General features: G+C 47.3%; 1 protein-coding gene across 1 annotated transcript in view; it reads left to right on the forward strand.

The window, feature by feature from the left end:
- Nucleotides 1-21,556, forward strand: part of LOC119441342 (sorting nexin-4-like) — a 66,913-nt gene that overhangs the window by 26,058 nt on the left and 19,299 nt on the right. Inside the window, exons 5-7 of the mRNA XM_037705958.2 lie at nucleotides 481-656; nucleotides 10,195-10,267; nucleotides 14,388-14,611. Of these exons, the coding sequence (XP_037561886.1) occupies nucleotides 481-656; nucleotides 10,195-10,267; nucleotides 14,388-14,611 (473 nt within the window). The remainder of the gene's footprint in view (nucleotides 1-480; nucleotides 657-10,194; nucleotides 10,268-14,387; nucleotides 14,612-21,556) is intronic.

Consider the following 21,556-nt stretch of genomic DNA (forward strand, 5'->3'; position numbering starts at 1 on the left):
GGCAGAACAGGTGAAGCCCGCGCAATGGCGCCGGCGCCTCCCTCAATCTCCACAAGGTGACGATACAAAAGATCTTGAACAAGGCCTTCTGACTAAACCCACGTCTCAGTCGGGCAGTCCGGTATTCCAAAGAACAATGGGTTATCTCGTCTGGATCTGTCTTCAAGATCGTCCAGTCGGGAACTGAGTGGAGTCTTGCAGAGTCTTCAGCAGATTTTGGGCAATGGCTAAGCAGACGTATCTGAATAATTTTGAAATTCCTCTCTGCAGCTTCGCTGTCTTTGATGTACGAATTGCCCAGATTGCCATTCATCTGGAAATTTTCTTTCTTTCTAATAATTATAAGCACCTGTTCCCAATTGATCCTACTAGCTCTTGTCCGGTCAATGTTGATGTCCTTTAGAGTGTAGTCTATAGCTGCTTTTGACGTCTGTACACACATTCTGTGATGTGCCAACTGTCGTGCCCACCCATGCGCAGACATTCCTGCGGCGGGTGGCAGGCCATCCCGAACTGTCGGCTGATCGGCTGTTTGGCGAGTTCCTGCGACACGAGGCCAGCTGGCGAGACGACCACAGCACGGGTGGCCTCCTGCACCGAGCAGACAGCATGCTGCGCATCTTCAATGCTTCCCTGCGGCTTAAGAACCCTGACAGGTGAGCACCGCAACTTGGTTGTCCTCGCCTGGCATGGCCGTCATCTCGCACTGTCAGTGGTTTGGTATTCTGCTATACAGGCTTTGCGTGCACCTGGTACTGCTCCTGAAGCATACCTTAGTTTGCAGAAAGTAGAGACCAAGCTGCAGTGAAGGAAAAAAAAAAATCAGATGCCAACGTGCTAAATTGAGCACGATGTATGAAAAGTTACGAGACCCACTTATCCGCATTGTGGGGTAATGTTTGTATCGATTTTGTTTTCTTGTAGTAAATTTCTTTTACTGTACCTTAGCTAAATGTAATCTTACGCAAATGAATTGATATATAGGACAATGATACACTTAATCCAGTTCGGTAGCTTTGCACAAGTGCGACAAGACAGCCAGGAAGCTGGTGCTCTGTGAGTGCCACCTGCTTTATAAAGTGATTACAGTCAACTTCTGTTAATTGGGCCCTGACAGGACCAACAAGATTGATCGAATTGCCTGGCAGGTTGAATTAAACAAGACACAGAAGAAAGTGCCAGAAAACACTGTTGATTTATTTGGAAGTATTTGCCCCGATTATAACGTGTCTCCATAGGAAACTAATGTAAGACTGACATTAGAGTTCCTGTAGAAGTTAGAAATCGAAACTGCACCCGATTTTCTAACAAGAAAAATTTAGCATGCCTCTGATTCTGGCAATAAAATAAAGACGAAATCAGCAAACGTTACCTTCACAGAAGGGAACGTTAATGTCAATCGTCGTCACTCTCAGACAGCACTTTATTGCTGTCTATGAAGAACCAGAACATGTCAACTTGTGTGCACTCCATAGCACGTTTGATTTACCAAACGGCTCCACAGTAGTCGCATACGGGTAGTGGCCCACGCCTAGACCAACCGCATCGCTAGTTCGTCCTCTGGCGCATGCAAATGCCAAGAACATATGACATGACTTGTTGCCGCTAGCTTAACATGTAAAATAACTTATCGTTTGAATGTGCTCTCAGACTGAAAGTGGCTGGTCGTCGTCATGCTATGCGCGAACTCATTCTGTCATGGAGGACGGAAATAATATAAGAGAGAGCATTACATCACCCAGCCAGTCTTAGCAAGCGAACTCTCCCCGTAGCCATTCTCTTCGCTTTTTCCTCGCAGTATCGGTCCAATGCGTGTCCTTTGAGACACAGTGTGTTGGTCAAAAATATTTGTTATCCCGTAGTTTTTAATCGTTGCGAACTTGTACGGCTGCACTGCCGTAGCTCTGCTAGGGTTTCTAGCCACCCCGGTTAGGGTGGCTAGAGTGGGGAGATGTGGAAAGCAGCCACCAGAGCCTGACCCCAAAATGCACCGATGGTGCATGATGGCTCTGTCGGCAAGGGCACTCTATGGTGCTGCGCATGGGAACAGCTATTGTGGCACTTGCACCATATAAAATTTGTACCATTCCCTTAAGCAACCTCATTTCATTTCAAAAGTTTTTATATTGTGTCCCTCTTAGCTGGTATAATTTCCTGTAATGCTCTTGGTGGTCCAGCAGTTCATTATTGGTCACTGTCACAGCAAAAAGCTGCTGCAGCGTTCACACCTTTGATGCACTTATGCAGTTTTGCACACGAAAATTTTTCTTAGAGAATTTTTCAAAGCGAATACCTTTCTTTGACTCTTTTGGCCATTTTCGTGCGACAGTTGATGATCGCACTCAGCAAGGAAAACAGAAACAGCAAAAAAAAAAAAAAAACTCGCTATATCTTTTGTTCATCATTCGCTCACTTGTTCTTTCATTTGCTTGCATAGACAATCATCGTCGATGGTTTCGGTAGCAGTTTTTTTGCCTTCCCTTGACTTGCAATGTAATCGGCAACACTATAATGGTTCAAGTGTTTTCACATTGCCTCTGCATGCTGCATCTGCTTGTACCAAAACAAGTATGCGTGTGATCGAAAAGCATGTGCGGGGTGCTTGAGCTGATATATCCTCTTAGAGCCATCATTTTGTTAAAGCAGATAGCACGTGGGGCCACTTGAACTTCATATGGTGTTACAGGGCCTGTCTTTGCCAGCGAAAGTTGTTGTATAACTTCACTGAGCCAGTTTGTACGGCGTCACTAATTTACTTCTGAAATAATAAACATGAAAATATTGGTTCATGCGCTTTCGATTACAGCATATCAGCTCATGTACTGTACAAGAAAGAAGCACATAATTATTACAGAAAGTAAGTGCATTTAAACCTTGCAAACTGCAAGATGCGACCTCTGTGTGCACTGCTTCAACTACAATGCACAAGGCTTGACCCACTCTCCCCTCTCTTTTTTCATCTTTTTTTCTTTTTCTTTTTTTGTTGATTCCCAGTGACCTCCTTAAAGATAAACAAAAGAAAATGAATCAGGCAGCGGAAAGCACACAACGGATTGTGTCAGTTGTGCTGAGAGCAGCCAATGAGCGATGGCTACCTAATGTTTCGACCTATATTGGTATGTGTAAGACAGATTCAGCGATTAGGCAATCTACACACACATACACAAAAAAATAAATAAATAAAGGAAATTAGTTGTTTGTTCTCAAGTGACTGAATCATGCAGCCCCGCTGAGGTACTAAACCTAAGGAACCCAAGTCCTCTCGCAGGAAATCCCATAAATCTCAAAATTCAAGCACCTAAACAAGTGTAGGCTCTTTTGCGCTGTCTAGAACTACAACTCACGTGCAGTGAGATTTTTCAGATTCCGTGCACTGTGGGAATGGATGTAAGAGGAGCTTTCTGTGCTGTTTGCTTTGATTGATGAGAATTAGTGGTGATGTCGATGGCAAATGTATAATTTCTACAGCACTTACAACACAAGAGTGGTATTGAACAGACACAGCAAGACATGTTTGCTTGAAGCGTTGTTGTACTCCATTCGCCAGAACCTCCGAGAAGGTTAGCATTCTTGTTGCCTCACACGACACATCGCATCGTGGCAGAAGTGTTAAACTGAAATTGAATTATGGAGCTGTACGTGCCAAAACCACAATCGGATTATGAGGGACGTAACGGCGGACACCGGATTAGTTTTGACCCCCTGGGGCTCTTTAATGTGCACCTACATTTAATTACATGAGCGTTTTTGTATTTCGCCCTCGTCCAAATGCGGCTGCCGCTGTCCGGATCGAACCCGCGACCTCGAGCAATGCCATAGCCACAAACGCCACCAACGCGGTTTTGGTTTCTTATGAGATTGCTCCGCCCAAGCAATTTTCAAATTAATTTTCTTGAAAAAAAAAAGTGCGCATTAGAATCAAGTAAATACTGTAATAATTCACTGTGACTTACCGTTTTCATTTTGAAACCTTCCTGGGGCAGACAGAAAATACCACATTCTTGCGCATATATCCTGAACCAAAAATTTTAAATATTGAACAGTAAAGTCGGAGTGCGGGCTATATACGAATTTCACCTTGAGGTGTGGCTTAGTGGCAGCGCAACACACAGTGCCATGAAACTACATTTCAAGGCAAGGTATGCCACCATTAAAGGTTTCGTTATCTCCTAGGGACCCGACCCTCTCCCAACCTCTGCGTGTTAAAGCTCCCTTCTCCCCTTATTCATGGTCGCCCTTTCTTCTCGTCTGTACGGTCGCTATTTTGCGTTTAGTAGTCGGCGAATAGTGCCTGCGGCATTGGTAAACTCCATTCCCATGGCGCTACCTCGGTCTGCATGAAGCGCTTCGCAGGATGGCGAAGAGGCAAATCACCGTTGGGATTTTCAGCTCGCTCACATCTGCTCCAACACCTATGTGAGGGCTGCTCCATGTACGCTGCCATCCTCTGTCGTGTCAATACGAGCTGCGAAGGGGCCCGATTCACGTCACATGTCACGTGACTGATTCATCCGCGATCACGTGCGTTGTGTAAATCCAGGTTTATCAGCATCGCCAAAGAGAGGGCTGGAACAGAACCGCTGGTTGGAGATACGGTGGGGACAAGTCATGCATCCACGAGTGGAAACTTTTTTTGCAAAGATTTGAGTGTTGTTGTATGTAGTTATTTCTACGGGTTATACATGTGACTTTCATTTTCTTTCTGGACTGTTGCAATTAGGGTGTGAGTGATACGCAGAAAAAGTGTGGTAGACGTTTTCGACGAGAACTGATGTGTGTTTAACACATCACTGTACCCTTAGCGCCACCAAGACATATGCTGCCGCTATTTGAGTCCAGGGTGTCTACCAACCGGGAAAACCGGGAAAACAGGGAATTCTCAGGGATTTTGAATATTCTGGAAAAACTCAGGGAAAACTCAGGGAATTTGTGCCTCTATCAGGGAAAATTACTGTAGGGATGGACGAATATAGGGTATTGTCGAATATTTCATTGAATAATTCTATGTTCGTTATTCGCTTCGATTCGAATTCATCGATTCAATATTTTCGAATTATTCAGCGGTCCCGAATAGGCAGCCAAAAGCCACGGACGGTCGGTGCACATCTCGGAGGCTATGCTTCACGTCATGGCTGCCATACATTAACCATAAATCTCGAAGGCTATATGTTTTTGCATTAAAGAGCCTGATATGTGCGACGCAGAAGAGCAGAAACGGCGCTAGCGCACAACCGAAACGAAGCGGCGGAGACCGCATAGCCATAGTCAGCAGCGGAAATCGTACGTGAATGACAGCAACGACGGAACGCTTCGTGCCTATTTGTGCCTTTATTGCGTTTACCGCCGCGCATAACAACGCGTTGGCCGCGGGATTTCATAGTCGCCACCCATCATCGCGTCGATAGCTGCCGCGGTTTCTTTCGCAGCGACGCAGCGGTTTCGTTTAGTTTCGTTTTGACTCAATACGAACGTCGGCCGCAGTGGCCATCGCATAGATAGCGACCGCGATTTCGTCTGAAGTTGTTGCAGTGAACGGTAGTTTCGTTCTGACTCGGTGCGTGCGTCGGCCGGGTACGGTCACACTAGAGGCAAGTTGCCGCGCGGCAGCGCGATATGATCTCGCGCGCTCTCGGAACGCGGAATCACCGTGAGCGAAAAGGGTGCGATCGGACAGCGTCCAGAAATCCCTCTATAGAACCGCGAGAGACGACAATCGTCGATTGATAACCCGGCGCGGAGCGGCGGAGGTCCGGTTGCCATTGGCTCCGTGACGTCACCCTCGTCGCTCTCGGCACCCTCGACAAGCCGTAAAACCCCCCGATTCCTGCCGCTTTCGCCGCGCGCGTCATGATGCGTTGCCGCTCGCGGCATGACGCGGGCGTTTTTGCCGCTATCGTGGCCATACCCTTCACCGCAAAGTCGCCGTTCATAATCGTGTCGATAGCGGCCGCGGTTGCGACAAGCAGTTGTTTCGGTTTGACTCGGGGCAAAGCTGTCGAGGATGAAGCGCACCGGCAACATCACGATGGACGTGCGATCCGTTGGCGTTGAGCTTACTGGCGAAAAAATTATCGGGATGTGCGCGCGGTAGTGCAAAGCGTGTCGGAAATGATGGCGCGCGCCGCAGCCGTGCTGCGAAGGAAGTCGCGAGGCCTCGATCGCCGCTGCGAGAGCCAAACAGTCACGAGATGACGAGAATTGCAGCTTCCGCACTGCTTTTGTGCTAAATAGCGAAAGGATTTGCTCATACATTATACTAATAAAATCGTGCTGACGTAGTAAGCATTTGCTTATTGTTTTCTGCATACCCTGATAATTCGGACATTTTTTTTTTTTTTTCAATCCCGTGAAATTCGAATTAACTAGGTTTTACTGTAATATGTGATATATACTGTTCAAACTATTCGATTCGAAATTATTTGACCAAATCACTACTCGCTTCGAACCTCAAATCCACTATTCGCCTGTCCCTAAATTAGCTGTAATTTAATTGAAAGGGAACGAAAGTTGCGGTAATGGAGGGAGGGAGGGGAGGGGACGTTTAGCTGCGCCACCAAATGCGTATTTATATAAAAATGTGGTGAGGCGAGAAGGCGGTAAAGACTTCGTACGCTGCTCGACGAGTGTCCCGTTCTGATTTCGTCGAAAACTTCTGAGCCGCCCCCAGAGGCACAGGCAACAGTCACCAGCGCCGTGCGCGTTCGGTGCGAACGCGGGCAAAACGCCGACGGCGTCGACAACAGTTCGGCGCATTGCTGGTGCTGCTGCATGTCTAAGTTTATACAGCTGATCGATAAAACTACTATCCTTACTCCGTATAGCTCTCTACTAATTTGCTATCGCAATTGATGCTTCGCATTTTTTGTAACATGCTTACTAAAGAGTGACAGCATCAGGCAACATGGTGTCAGCCCATCTTGATGTAAAAGAAAGTTCCGTTTCACTCAGGGAATTTAGCAAAATCACTCAGGGAAAACCTGGAAAACTCAGGGAATCTGAAAATGTCAACTTGGTAGACACCCTGGAGTCACCACTTCGGTCAAATATTGGGGTAGGGAGCGTACACGATGGCCAGCCAAGTTCGAATTACGTGGTGAAGGCCAATTTCAGAATCTAAATAACAAAAGTTTGGCCCCACAGAAACGTATGGCCACTGGCCAGGACCTTTGGTTGGGATTGAATTAACGGATAAATCAAATTAACCACAGTTGAATACAGTCGAACCCCGCTGATACATTTTTCATGGGACCGTAAAGAAAAGACCGTAAGAGCCGGGAAACAGGAAAAATTGAGAAATGGGAGTAGTGCTGAACTGCACACAATATTAATTTAATTCTTACGTGTGAAAAAAAGTCGTAGTTTCATGCAACAGCCGAAGTATCGATTGAGATAGCAAATTAGTAGACAGCTATACAAAGTAAGAATAGTAGTTTTATCGTCCCTATAAACTTGTAAACATTCGCTTATTAACTACATTATGAATGAATGAATGAACTTTTATTTCCCTTTTTAAGAAAGGGGAGGGGCCGGGGGGGAGAGAGGGAGGCCTGTGTGCTCCAGTCTTAGCACCTTGTGCTGCCAGACGTCCGCCTACCAGTCGTGGTAGGCCTCCGCTACCTCCTCAGCCCACCTCAGTACTCGGTCCTGCAGGTTGGGATCGGAGCTGCGCAGGGCAGTCTCCCACAGCTCCTCGCTACTAATTAATGGTTTGAGGTTGCGGGGGGGATATTTGATAGGGCATTTCCACATTATATGGGAGAGATCTGCTGTTTGGACAGGGCAGAAGCAACACTTGGGTGTCGGGTATGTGTCGGGAAAAAATAAGTGCAAAGTACGTGGGGTAAGAAAAGTGCGAATTTGTAGTTGGCGCCACAATATTTCTCTCTGGCGCGTGCTCGACACAGAGAGAGGCGGATACGTTAGGCGTTGGTGTTTGTAATGTGTGCAAACTTCATGGAATGTGATGAGTGCGTCTTTATTGGTCTGTTGTTGGGAGTCATTGGCTTCTGGGGTAAGGCCCACATTTCCGTCCACTCGGTCCGTGAATCCTCGAGCAGCGGCATGATCCATTTCGTTGCCTGGTAGTCCTTGATGTGCTGGAGTCCAGATGAGAGCGATGTAGTTTTTCGGCGGGTGAGCGACTAGTAGAGAGTGCGTGAGGTTTGTAATGTAGCCGCTACTCAAGTTCCGGATAGCAGTCTTCGAGTCACTGATGATGACATCACAATCAGGTAGCCCCGATGCGAATGCAATGGCGGCCTCTTCTGCGTCTCCCGCTGAGATGGTCCTGACTGATGCTGAACGAACAGTGTTGCCCTGCTTGTCTATGACCGTTAAAGCATAACGATGTTTAGTTTTACAGGCTGCGGCGTCCACGTAGTAAACTCCTTCCGCCTGTCCATAGCTGCGTTGTAGCGCCTTGGCTCGAAGTTTCCGGCGTTCGACGTGAAATTCGGGGTGCATGTTTCTGGGTAGGGGTTGGATGTGGTATTGGCCGTGTATGTTCGGAGGAAGTTGATGTCGCTTGTTCTCGTTGAGTGGTGGGGCGTAGTGAAGTTGTCTCAGGATCTCACGCCCAGCTTCAGTGGTGGAGAGTCTGTGATATTGCGTTGATAGATGTGCTTCGATTAATTCTTCAAAGGTATTAATTGTGGCTGTGGCCATCACCCTCTGTGTGGATGCTCTAATTGGAACACCAACAGCGACTTTGTGTATCGTGCGGATCAAGCAGTTTACAGTGTCCACTTCCTTCCTAGAGAGTGAGAGATATGGTAGTGCGAAGGTGATTTTGCTTAGGACAAAAGCTTGGATGAGCTGAGTCAGTTCCTTCTCTCGAAGCCCTCCGTGTTTATTGGAGATCCTTCCTATGAGGCGTAGCGTGTTATCTACTGTTGTTTGTAGTGCTTGCAAGGTACGCTGATTTGCTCGGTTGCTTTGAAGGTGAAGACCTAGCACCCTTATCCTGTCTACCTGGGGTATGGAGTGCCCTTCAACTGTGAGGTCGATATTCGGGGGCGATGTCCTGAAGCGTTTCGTGGGGGGCAGAAGGAGAAGCTCTGATTTGGTGGGGGAGCACCTAAGGTTCAAGTCGTGACCTACTTGTTCGATCTGGTCAATGGCTGCTTGGAGGGTGTCTTGGATGTGCCCGTCCGAACCTCCGGTCATCCACAGCGTAATATCGTCCGCGTACAGTGAGAATCGGAGGTCGGGAATCTTGATTAACTACATTAACAAACATGGTGTCAGCGCCCACAGGCAAACATGAACATATCACACTCGATGAGCATGGACACGCACTGTCAAACGCTGGTGGGAGGAATTTAAGCGCCGCTGCAGAAGCGAGCGAAGTGACCTTCATGTTGTTGTCTATCGCTTCAACGTAAACTGAGCGCCGAGAACCCATAGCACGCACAAAGCTACGAGCCGCCGACGCACCTACACTGCATAGAGTCTGCCCCCAATGCAGATCACTTTCAAGATTCGGCACCGCCGTGCAGTGCGCAGTTGATGCCAGAGCACGGCGCTGCCCGCTATCCCTCCCCCCTCGCTCCCTCGCCGGTGCCTCGAGCACAATGGAAGAAGGCGCGCTTCCTCCCTACTTTTCTTTTTTTCGCGCGCGCAAGATTTAGACGCGGTCGTCGGCTCCCCTCGCATGCTTTCACTCACACATACAGCATACGGTGCGCGGCGACGGCGTTATCGTCCTTGGACTTTATGCGGAACATCTATGAACCAAAACCAATTTTAGGACCACAACGCATCATAGACACCATCTTTAGATAGCTAATATGGATCTCAAGGGCCATACTTTTGCTGGCAGAAAACCAAAATACGTCATAGTTGTCGCCCCCGGCACTTTGGGCGGCCAATGAGATCGTCAAGCCACCAAGCCAAGCGACATGAAAAGTCAAAATGGCCGCTCGGGCCGGCGCGGGGTGGCAGTTCACAACGTATGATGCGGGAACAGTCCCACAGCTGCGACGCAACAGCGGTGTTACCAGTGCATTGGGTTCAGTGGGAGCTGTGCTGGGACTGCCCGAAAACAGCCAGGAAAACGCAGCACCTGGGAACGTAACAGTGGGGTTCTACTGTAACAGGAGTCTACTGTATCTTAAAATGTGTTTATGTGTACCTTCTGCTGACAGTGCTACTATACTTGATGTAAATCCGGCAGTTGTTGCTTTCTCTGTGCAGAGAATTTGAGGAGGTGAAGAGGTACAGCACAGAGCTCAAGGCGAACCTGACCAACTTCTTAAGGGCACGAGCTGTGAGTACTCTAGTGTCTGCACTTGTTCAATTATAGTAGTTGATGTAGATAAGGAAACACTTCTGTACAAAGTATGGTGGCTGTTTGGAACTGAAGTATGTGGGGATGCACGACTCACGCGTCCCCTGATGTTGTTTTCTCTGCATGGCTCCCGTAATCCGGCTTTGCCGCATAGCTTTACGGCGGCGGAGTTGCATCGTATTACGAGAGATGGCGCTAGTGTTGCGTTGCTAACGCCCTCTGACGGGGGGGGGTTAGGCGAGCGCAAATGGGCTGTTCCTTTTCGGGTTTGGGTCGGTGAGCGATGCGGACGTCCCGCGCGTGTGCCGATCCATGCTTCGCGGGACCATCTCGCGAGGCTAAGAGCAGGACACCGGTATGGACGAACGCGGATCGTTCGAACGTGCCACCGTTCGCGTGACCGTACACGTGAACGACTAGGCGATAGTGTCACAGCATGGGGCGAACATATTCGCTCGCTATCGGGTCACAGTGAGTCGGACTTCCTTGATTTGTGGCACGCCCATGTGAATGTTCTATTGGCAGTAATTTGGCTAGTGTGTATTAGTGTATGAAAAGTGCAATAAATGCCCTTTTGATTGTTTACACTACTGTGTTGTCGTTCCTTTGTCCTAAGAGCATGTGTGAGACCCCACATCTGGCTGCCCAACATGGACCTCTTGGGGCATTGTACGATAATTTTGACAGTTTTGCTCGGTTCGAGACAACCTTTGTTTCAACCGAAGCGTATTCCTAGCGTGGATTTTGATCGCTAGCGTCGGCGGCATGCTTTTTTGAGCGAGGCGACGGTTGCTGTAGCGTGTTTGAACTTTTCAACATCCTAAGCCTTTTCGCGAGTGTTTTGTTGAAGTACACTCGTCTGTACGAGAGCCACATGGTCTGCACCCTGGCAGAGCGAGGCCTAGCACCCGGGGAGCATTGGCAAGCTTGAAGTGAGTGAGTAGGGAAGCCTCGTGGGTGGTCCGAATTTCTTATGTAAATCGCTTCTTCTATCTCTTTGACTTCGGAAGTCGCGGCTCAGGGAGCCGGGTGGTCACGGGCTACGGGCTGACTGGTATTGTGACCTGGCACCAGGCGCTCTGACACCGTCTGGGACGGTGGGCGCCGTTAACTCGGATACTGTGTGCACCGAGCGGGGTAGGACCACCTCACAGAGCTAACGTCTCCTCGCGGCTGCCTGTTGTGCCCATTTTGGGTGATGTTTTTCTTTTTTTTGGATGCCGGTTGTCAAAGTAGCGACGCATTAGGCCTAAGGCTTTACAAAGCCACCTGTCGCACGTTGAGGGTCACAACCTGGTGGACCGTGGTGTTGAGGTGTCGCACATTGCTTCCCTCATTAGTTCGCCTCACACGAATTGAAATTACTCGTTTGACTCAAGAAAGTAAGCTTTGTTCACGTGAACTTAGCATCTGAAATGCGGCCCGAAATTTTGCTAGCCGAATTGAACGTCGTACCACGTCGGCGATGCGCATGCAGAATTCCTCTCCCTTGCACTACTTTAGTGTTTGTCGAGTGCGTTGAGTGTACGCAGCATGAGCGGAGTCACCCCTGGTTTGCTGTCACCTGCACATCGTCTGCGCTGCTGCCCCGGCCTACGAACGAGCCACCCCTGGCAATGTAGAAGCCTGTGGCCGCCTATGTCCGGCTCACAACGCTCGGCAGCTGGAAAAAGAGCCGGCAGTCACCAACGGCTACTGCGGCTCTCATCAGCAGGGCACGTCGGCGTGAGCGACGCTTGCTCGTGCCGACTTCTGCGTCGCCGTTTCCGGAGTCCTGGGCTGGACTCGTGCCGTCGAATCTGCAGAGCTGGTGCTGTGACCAACGGAAGCCAGCGGTATTCTAGCCACCCTACCAGTGGTGAACCCCAGAGACAATGTCGGCTCGCATGTTATGGAAAGCGTGTGGACATTTCCTCGGTGCGGCCACTGCTGCATGTACTTCCCTTTGTTCGCAAAGCACGCGTTGATGTTACACAGTGCTGATATGTTTCGCCGGAGTATGCAGTGATTTAAGGTTGGGGGGGATGTGGGGATGCGCGACTCTTCACGCGTCCCCTGATGTTACTTTCCCCGCATGGCTCCCGTAATCCGGCTTCGCCGCGTAGCTTTACGGCGGCGGAGTTGCACCGTATTACGAGAGATGGCGCTAGTGTTGCGCTGCTAATGCCACCTGACGGCGGGGGGTTAGGCGGGCGCAAAAGGGCTGTTCCTCTTTGGGTTGGGGTCGGTGAGCGATGCAGACGTCCCACGCGTGTGCTGATCCACGCTTCGCGGCACCGTCTCGCGAAGCTAAGAGCAGGACACCGGTATGGATGAACGCGGATCGTTCGAACGTGCCACCGTTCGCGTGAATAACACGTGAACGACTAGGCGATAATGTCACAGCATGGGGCGAACATATTCGCTCGCTATCGGGTCACACTGAGTTGGACTTCCTTGATTTGTGGTGCGCCCATGTGAATGTTCTGTTGGCAGTAATTCGGCTAGTGTGTATTAGTGTATGAAAGGTGCAATAAATGCCCTTTTGATTGTTTACACTACTGTGTTGTCGTTCCTTTGTCCCAAGAGTAACCCGCCGCTGTGGCTCAGTCAGCTAAGGCGTTACGCTGCTGAGCACGAGATCGCGGGATCGATTCCCGGCCGCGGCGGCCGCATTTTGATGGAGGCGAAATGCAAAAACGCCTGTGTGCTTTCGTTGTAGTGCACGTTAAAAAAACCCAGGTGGTCAAAATTAATCCGGAGCCCTCCACTATGGCGTGCCTCATAATCAGAACTGGTTTTGGCACGTAAAATCCCAGAAAGAAGAAAGATGAATGTCCCAAGAGCATGTGTGAGAACCCACAAGTAGTGCTGGCATAGTACTACAGTCATGTCTCGTTATAGGGAATACAAGTCTATCATTTGCTAATTTCAAACACTTCCGTAGTCTTGTTGTGACATGTTGTGTGCATTTTTAATTTTGAGCAACAACTCGTCAAACCGTCACCGAAAATGAACTTGCGCACATTGAGAGTAGTGTGAACTGACGAAGGTGCATGGGAGCTGGTCATGGGCACATGAAGTTTTTGTTTCAGAACTAACACCATTCGGACTAACTGGATTCAGTTCATAATCGTGATATGAAAATGCACAGCTGTTAATAAGATATCTGCTTTGACTGCAGTGTAAGGAAGATATGTGATGTTCACACCTACTTCCAGACAAGGTATAAATAGACATGTTTATAATCACCCTTTCCCATGCCTGGCAATTCATGAGTGAATGTCAACTACCTCTTCATACTTGAGCCACTTATTCTCTGTTGGCCTGTTAAAATTTAGCTTTGCCAGATTTCGTGCATCTTTAGTATCGTTCAGGCATGCAGTAACAGAACAGATTGACAATTTGGAAAACTGCTAGTCATTTCAGAAATTTTCATAGTGCAAACTGTTACAGTGAAACCCTGATATAAGAAACATAGATGTAATGAATTATCACGTGTAACAAAGAAAATATAAACTTTGGTTGGGCATGCTTTTTTTCAGTGAGTGGTTTGCTATAATGAAACCAGAAATGCAAAACTTAAAATACTATCAGTTACAGCGACATAAATTTGGTTTGCTCGCAGCTCCAGCTGTATATTCTACTAGCAAAAGTAATAAATACTCAACTAGGGCAACTTCAAATGGCACGTTCTAGATGTACTATCGACCAAAAAAGTCTATGGACCAAAGGATCTGACAAAAAACTGAATATCTCCGCAGCCTCAAAACGCAGCCTGGTATTCCCATTTGCAGCCTCTACTGGTATATGCAAACAACATCGTGATGTACGGTTTTACTGACTACTTTTATTTTATTTAGCGTTTTCTGAGATCCCGTGGCTCATAAACTTTTTTGGTCGATAATACATGCACATCTTGGCTAGCAGTTTAGCTGTCTGGCTTGCAGCAGGGCGTTTTTATTTTTATTTTTGGTGCAAAAATGCGATTTCTGATAGCACACATAATGCCTTGAAGACGGTGTGGGTACTCTGTGAATAAATAAATAGAGAAAGAGGTAGTGTGTACCCTTGCATGGTGATTCAGATCACGAGTGACCTGCCTGTGTTGTCACTGCAGCGTCTGGTGGACGCAACTCTGGATTTCCATACATTGCACCAGCAGTACGGGCAGGTTCTCAGTGAGCTGAGCCACCGGGACGGCCCCGGTTATCGGGGGGACAGACTTCAGGCAGCCGGTCAGTTCATGGATCGGCTCTCCCAGGCTGCACTGCCCTTCTTCGAGGAGCAGGAAGAGGCAGCTGACCGCCTCAAGGAGTACCTGGCCTACGCTGATGCACTCCTGTATGCCCATTTTGCCTTGCCTTGCCTTGTTGCCTTGCCAAAGGGAATATGTAGCGATGCAAATGGAACCGGACTGTCTGTCAATCCTGGAAGTGTGTTCTGCATCTTGGCATACACAGCTGCTTTGCTGTGTTTGCTGGACAGCCAAGAAAGCACCTTTCTAATTCTGACATAAACGGCCTAGACAACTTGGGAAGAGACCCCCTCATAGTCTGCAATGACATTGGCTGCTTTGCGATTCTAGTCGATGAGATGACACTGGTTACAGTGGACAGCTGCAGGGAGCCATGTGAGTGCTGTCAGCCTGACTTGTGTTGAAGGCCTAGATGTTTTTTCAGTTTAAATGTTAAGTCGAGCTAAAGTAATAGATTAATACTGAATAACACCTAAGGCTTCAATATCATCAAGAACAGAGCTTTAGTAAGCGTGATATTGAGGTGAATGTAGGACATGATTTGAGACGCTACCGGGGCATTCAAGTACTAACCCGATGGCGTCATAACTGCTCATTATAATTTTGTCACTAATACTCAACTAGTGATATTGAAAAGATCATTGCATTTCATTATAAGACGGAAGAACATGCTACTTGTCTAGTTCTATTCGATTCTTAGAAGAAAGAACTCATTGACCTAACCCTTGCCAACAATGCGGCGGGTGGCCGATAAGTTTAGTTTTCACTCGACTCCGTGCCACCTGCCTCTCACGTTTTGATTGGTAGTTTCTGTATCGCGTGTGCTGTTTGTTTTTCTGGCTCGCGAAGCTCATGCTAAAGAGGCAATCGCATGCACACGATATTCAAGCGACAACGACACAACAGACGGACCCTGTCATGCTATCGCATGTCACTGCAAGATGCAATTGTGAAAAAAAGTAGTGACAAACTTTTTTGTTGTCTGAATGAGTAAAGTCGTATGCCCATAAAATCATCTCAGACATGTCACGAGGCCAACGTGTTAACCAGAGGGTACTAGATTTAGTTTTAATGTGCCATCATCATCAGTACAGGTGCATTCCATGCTGCCTGTGGCAAATGCTGTCGTGCCACTTGATCGCTTGAAATCAAAGCACTTTCGTGACTCCTTGGCCTCTGAGGTGGTATACGCACGTGCGATCTCGGAGACTTTGTATTTAAAGGGACACTAAAGGCAAATACTAAGTCGATGTGGGCTGATAAAATATCATTCCAAAAACCTTGCAGCGCTTGTTTCGTGCCAGCAAAAGACTTAGTTTACAAGAAAATTGCTTCTGTAGGGTCTGCATATCTTTAGTGCAATTCAATTTGCCCACCCCCGAGTGGAGAGTGGTGAAGTTGCATACGCCCTTTACTTCCATCGGTAAGTAAAATGGCAATTGACAGACGGCACTACGGTTTTCTGAGCAAAACGCAAACGCGCAGCTATGGAAAAACCAAGCCAAACCAATGTTGGATTCACCACTGCAGCGCTGCTCTTGGTCAAGTGGTGTGGACCATTCAGAAATCCCGCAACATCACATGGACGTGGCATTCTCTGCTACATGCAGTTTATATGAGTTTTGCGAGCCAGAGGAACTGAAACGCGAAAGCACAGGTGGTGCAGAGTGGAAAAGCAAAACCTTTCAACCCCCCGAGTCGCTGTCAAGATTAGCATCAATATGAGTTCTTTTCTTAAAAATCAAATACAACTGTGAAAGTAGCATTTTATTTCGTCTTATAATGCAGTTCAATTATCTTTTTTATTATGAGTGGTTGAGTACTAGTGACAGAACTATATTGAGGAGTGCCTTCATCTTGGGCTAGTACTCGAATGCCCCGGGAGAGTCTATAATCGTGTCCTGCATTTACCTCAATTTCTCTATTACTAAAGCTCTGTTTGCGACAATATTGACTCCTTAGACGTTCTTGAGCAACCTAATTCTAATCTGTCAGACACCCTAATCCACCTAATCTATCATTTTAGTTTGGCTTAATATCTGCCTTTAGTGTTCTTTACTATTGTTACGGGAAAGAGTGTTACCTCGCACCTCCACCAAAATGTTACGGGGAAAGTGAGGTTTAAATTATATTTACAGAATATTTACAAAGCGCGCACTGGCATACAAGGCATGCAACACCAGTCCGCGCGTTATCAGAGAGCTTTGTCGTCTTCTGTATTGTCCTCAGCATTGTCTCGAGCATTGCTTGGTAACAATATGAGATAAGACGAAGCAAAGCCTCATTTTACCATTTATTTTTTGCTGTCACAGACGAAAGCAAGTAGCAAGAGAGTATTCAGATCGTAGTGAACCCAGTGGTTGCCGTCGCATTGTTACACAATCACGTGGCATTAGGCGGGCCGCCGCGCGGGCTTCTGAACGACAAGATAAATTTATACAAGCAGCAGAAAACGATGTGTTCATGTGATGTCTTCGCATGCTGTTGGCAGTGTCTTCGCACAATTTTTAGCTCAGTTGTGTTTTATACAAAAAAAAAGCTTAGTGCCCTTCTACTCTGTGGAGAAGAACGACCAGCCAAGCTGTTATGTGTTCTTCTAAAATGACGAAATTATATATATATGACTATATATGTGCAATTAAAGTGTAAAGACAGACACACCCTAATTCACCTTGATCAACCCTAATCCTCCTTAATACACCTTAATACACCTTTATTCACTTTAATGCACCTTAGTCGACCTTAATGCACCCTAATCCACCTTAATCAACCCTAATCCTCCCTAATCTACCTTAATACACCTTAATCCACATTAATCCACCTTAATCCTCCTTCATCCACCTTAATTGGTGGATTAATAGGTAGACTAGCTCCGCAGGGGGTCGGCCCAGTATTGCACTATCTTCAGGATTGGCCCACTGTTTTCTTTCTCGATGGGACTTTTTTTTACACACCCTGTCGACGCACGCACTTTTTGTCAGAACCTAGCCATATACAGCTTCGCTGTAAAACTGTAGCGGCAGCTGTCGGGCACCAATTTACTCAGCAATGGCGGTAGAGGGCAGTGATGGCACATGCAAAGTCGTCTCTCCTCGTTCGTGGTGGGCAATTTGAATTGCATTAGAGGAACGCAGACCCTTCAAACTCAATTTTATCTTAAACTAAGTGTTTTTTTGTCACAAAAGATGCGGAATAGTATTTTGACAGTCCACATTGACATATGATTTGCCTTTAGCTTTGCTTATATGTTGTTTAGGCTTTGCTTGCTGGAATGAATTGTATCATGCCTTGAATGTCAATGTCTGTGATAGAGGTGAAGGTACCTCTGTCACCCTCAGCACTTCTTGGCACATTGATCTAGTGCACTCAGATCTGAGAAAATGAAATTGTGAGTAGGCAGACTTCTTATCATCCATACTTTCTATCTGCGTACAGTAGAACCTCGTTCATACGTTTTCAAAAAATATGCGAAAAATAAACGTACGATTCGGGAAAACGTACGATCCGAATCCAGTAAAAATTGAAGTTGACAAGCGCATATTGAGGTGCAAAGGCAGAAAACATTTATTTCTTGCAAAACATAGTTGCAGTTGAATCTTGTTAATTTGAACTGACACTGTGGTCCCGTCAAAGTTATGTGTATTTCAATGGGCGGGAACGCTCGGTAATTCGAACGTGAAAGCATTTGCAACAGTTAATTCGAACATAACCGCGCACCGACAATGCTCTCAGCAGCACGCCAAATCACGTGGAGGCGCCTCCGACTGGCAATGCTCCGACACCGCCACAAAGCAAAAGCTTAGGAGAGACCCCTCAACGTCGCGTGGAGAAATAAAAAAGACAGAAAAAAATAGCGCGGCGAAAATTACCTCTCTCAAATGGTAAGGTCGCCGTTTCAGCGTCGCACCAGAACACGCGTATACGTGCTGACTTCTCAGCCAATGCAGTGGCTGCGGCGCAGAGGGAAGCAACGCGGAGGTCCAGTCCGGCCAACAAAACTGCCCACGCCGGCCAACTCGCTTCAACGACAGAAAGGAAACTTAGGGGAGTGGGTTAAGCTGGCGCCGGGCCGGCGGGTGTGCACGGAGAGTCGAAGGTGAGGGAGCTATGAGGGAGTTGAGAGGGAGGGCTAGGGGAGCCACCGAAGCGACGGGGTTGCCGAGGCCAAATGCGCTTCCCTGCCGCCCTCCTCCCTCACCTTCGACGCGGTCTCGGCGCGCGCGCGTCGCCGTGCTGGCGCTGCCCGCTCCCTGAAGTTTTGTTCACTGCCGTTATTGGGATGCGAGGGAGAGAGAGAGAGAGATTGTGGTTGTGAAGAGGAAGAGGCGCTATCGGGATGCGAGCTTGGCCGGCGTGGACAGTTCCATGGCCCTCACTCGCTATGTGCTTGCGCGCTGCGATATTTCACGACTCGCACCGTTCGTACCTAGTGCTATGACAAATACGTCACGACTGTCTGCCTCTTAGCGCTTCACAAGCACATGAGAGCGGCCTTTTTGCGCACCTGAATGATAATTTTTCGCTGCAGAACGTATCATACGACCGCAGTTTGCCGCAATGCTGAACGTTGCTGCCGAATAATCGTATTTTCCGGGAACGTATTAACCGGAATGTATTAATACATTCCTCTATGGGCTTATGTTTATTTTTCGAGATTGCGAACGTAGGCGCCGGGAAATCGTATTAAGCGGGAACGTATCAGCGAGGTTCTACTGTAATTGCTGTGTGCATTGATTGCATAGGCAGTGCAAGGTTTGGGATGTATAGGAACACACGTGCTTGCAGTGAGGCACTGGGTATTGAGTAGGGATGAAGTAATACACATGTGCTTGTTTATCTTATCCCAGTGATAACTTTTCACCGGCTAACAAATGTAAAATGTTATCGCTTGGCACTAGACATGCCTGCTTGTATCATAACATTCTTGATTGTTGTGGTCGATTCTATCTGTTGTCTGTGTTATCACCGAACCTTTTGTAATCAGCTTGCATGCTCAAAGCGTATAGTGTTGTGCATTCTAGAACTTCTGCGAACACCAGTGATTACACTGGAACGTTTGGTGAGTCATGTATAAATAGCCGACACGTCTGAGCCGCAGGTCATATTTTCTCCGATCGACAAGTTTGCTTGCCGCTATCATTGTGCTAAGTGTTACTTATTTTGCTGGGCACAAGTTCACCCAATAAACAGTTAGTTTTGTGACTTGCGTTGTGCCACTGTTGGTTGTTCACTCTCACTACAGCTAGACACTAAATCCTTTAGATCAGTTTCATGGGTGGATAATAGGAGAAAGCTATAGCTTCTTGGCCTCGCACGTCGATGGGAATACAATGCCGCCAGAACGAAACATAATGCTTGCTTCACGCCACCTGCAGCAGGGAACGTTTGGGTCCAGTGTATCACCTTTCAAAAGCGTGCGGTATGCTTCCAACAGCACTACGCCAAACATGCTGTGAAACAGATAGGTGAACGTGCGTATCACAATAGGGTTGGTAACAATAGCGGTGAATGCAACTTGCGAAGACCCACGAAGAGATTTGCTGGTACAGTGGAATCTCGTTGATGCGATTCTGCATAATACATTTTTCGGGCTAATACATTTCTTTTTCTGTTCTCGATAATACGATTTGGTTGGATAATTCATTGGATGATACAATTTTCTGGTGATATGCTTTATTTTACGGTTCCCACGAAGACCGTTTTAACGAGACCAGACCGTTTCATACTCCCATATGAAAGCTTGACTCTTTCGCTACCACGGGGAAAAAAAGCAGTTTTTGCTAGGTGGAAGACAATTTTTTTCAGGCTTGATACTAATACCCTAATTACATTGTGTGATGTGAAAATGTAGCTAAAGGATTTCTCTTTTCATTGACATAATTATCAGATATATATTTACGTTTATATATATATATATATACGCTAGTGGGTCGAGCGCTCTCGCTCAGCAACGGCTCTCGTGCTTTGAAGCTGTGACTGCTCTGCCCGTCGACGTTGCGCTGCTCCGAGCTCTTCCAATAAACACCTTTAGAATTACAAAATTCAACAACAAAAAAAGTTTATATAGTGAAGTTTGTAAAGCAAAGACAACTTTTGCTTGAACCTTTCAAAATGTACAATTTGTAGCCCATTAAGTTACAACACGGGGCTAGAAATTGTAGGAAGTATGGCACAAAAGTGTTCTTTCTGCAATGAAGGAAGTTAGCGTTGGTGCTTGGTGTGCCATTCCCCAAAGCAGTCCCTGGTGGGGATGAAACACAAGTACACGCCACATGGTTCACAAAAGACAGCAGTCTTCATTTCTACTTTGTGTATCTCGTAGCAGAGCTTGCAATTTCGGCATTTCTGCAGAACTTGGGGCTTGTACTCCAACTTCTTTCTTCGCAAGAAGTGGAGGGTGTACATTGCTGGCATCCTTCCCAAGCATCTGGTTGACCAGCTCAATTCGGAAGGCAAGCTGGTCTATCTGGACAGCTCTTCTATCTCAGGGTGATGTTTGCAGTGCGCTTGAAAACAATAAACGTGTTTATGACAGCAATGTCAATGCAGTGGAAGCACAGTGTCTTCCACCACCTGACACACTTCATCAGTATGTTATAGGATGAAATTAGCTGGTCCGACTTGTCCACACCAAGCATGCCTTTGTTGTACTCCTCGATCAAGAGCAGCTTCTATATTCGACGCGATTGTTGGCAATATGTGCGGTGCTCATTATACAGTGTAGACTGCTTATAACGTAAGTGGCCGGAGTCGCGAATATCCGAACTATAAGCGGTACTGCACTATAACCAAAACAACTATTTTATTGCAATAATGGACACTCCAGGCGCATTTCTGCCATCGCTGTCACCGTGCTCTAGGTTCCGTATTCGCTTACTAAATAAATTAACAAGCACGGTGTCACGCGCGTACAAGCAAACATGAACAAATCTTGCTCGTTGACCGCGGAAACAAACTGTCAAAACGCTTCAGTGACGAAGTGCGGCGAGCGAATTGACCTTTGTGCTATCATGCCTCTCGCTTCAACGCGA

The sequence above is a fragment of the Dermacentor silvarum genome, chromosome 2, assembly GCF_013339745.2.
Source record: "Dermacentor silvarum isolate Dsil-2018 chromosome 2, BIME_Dsil_1.4, whole genome shotgun sequence".
Taxonomy (NCBI): Eukaryota; Metazoa; Arthropoda; class Arachnida; order Ixodida; family Ixodidae; genus Dermacentor; species Dermacentor silvarum.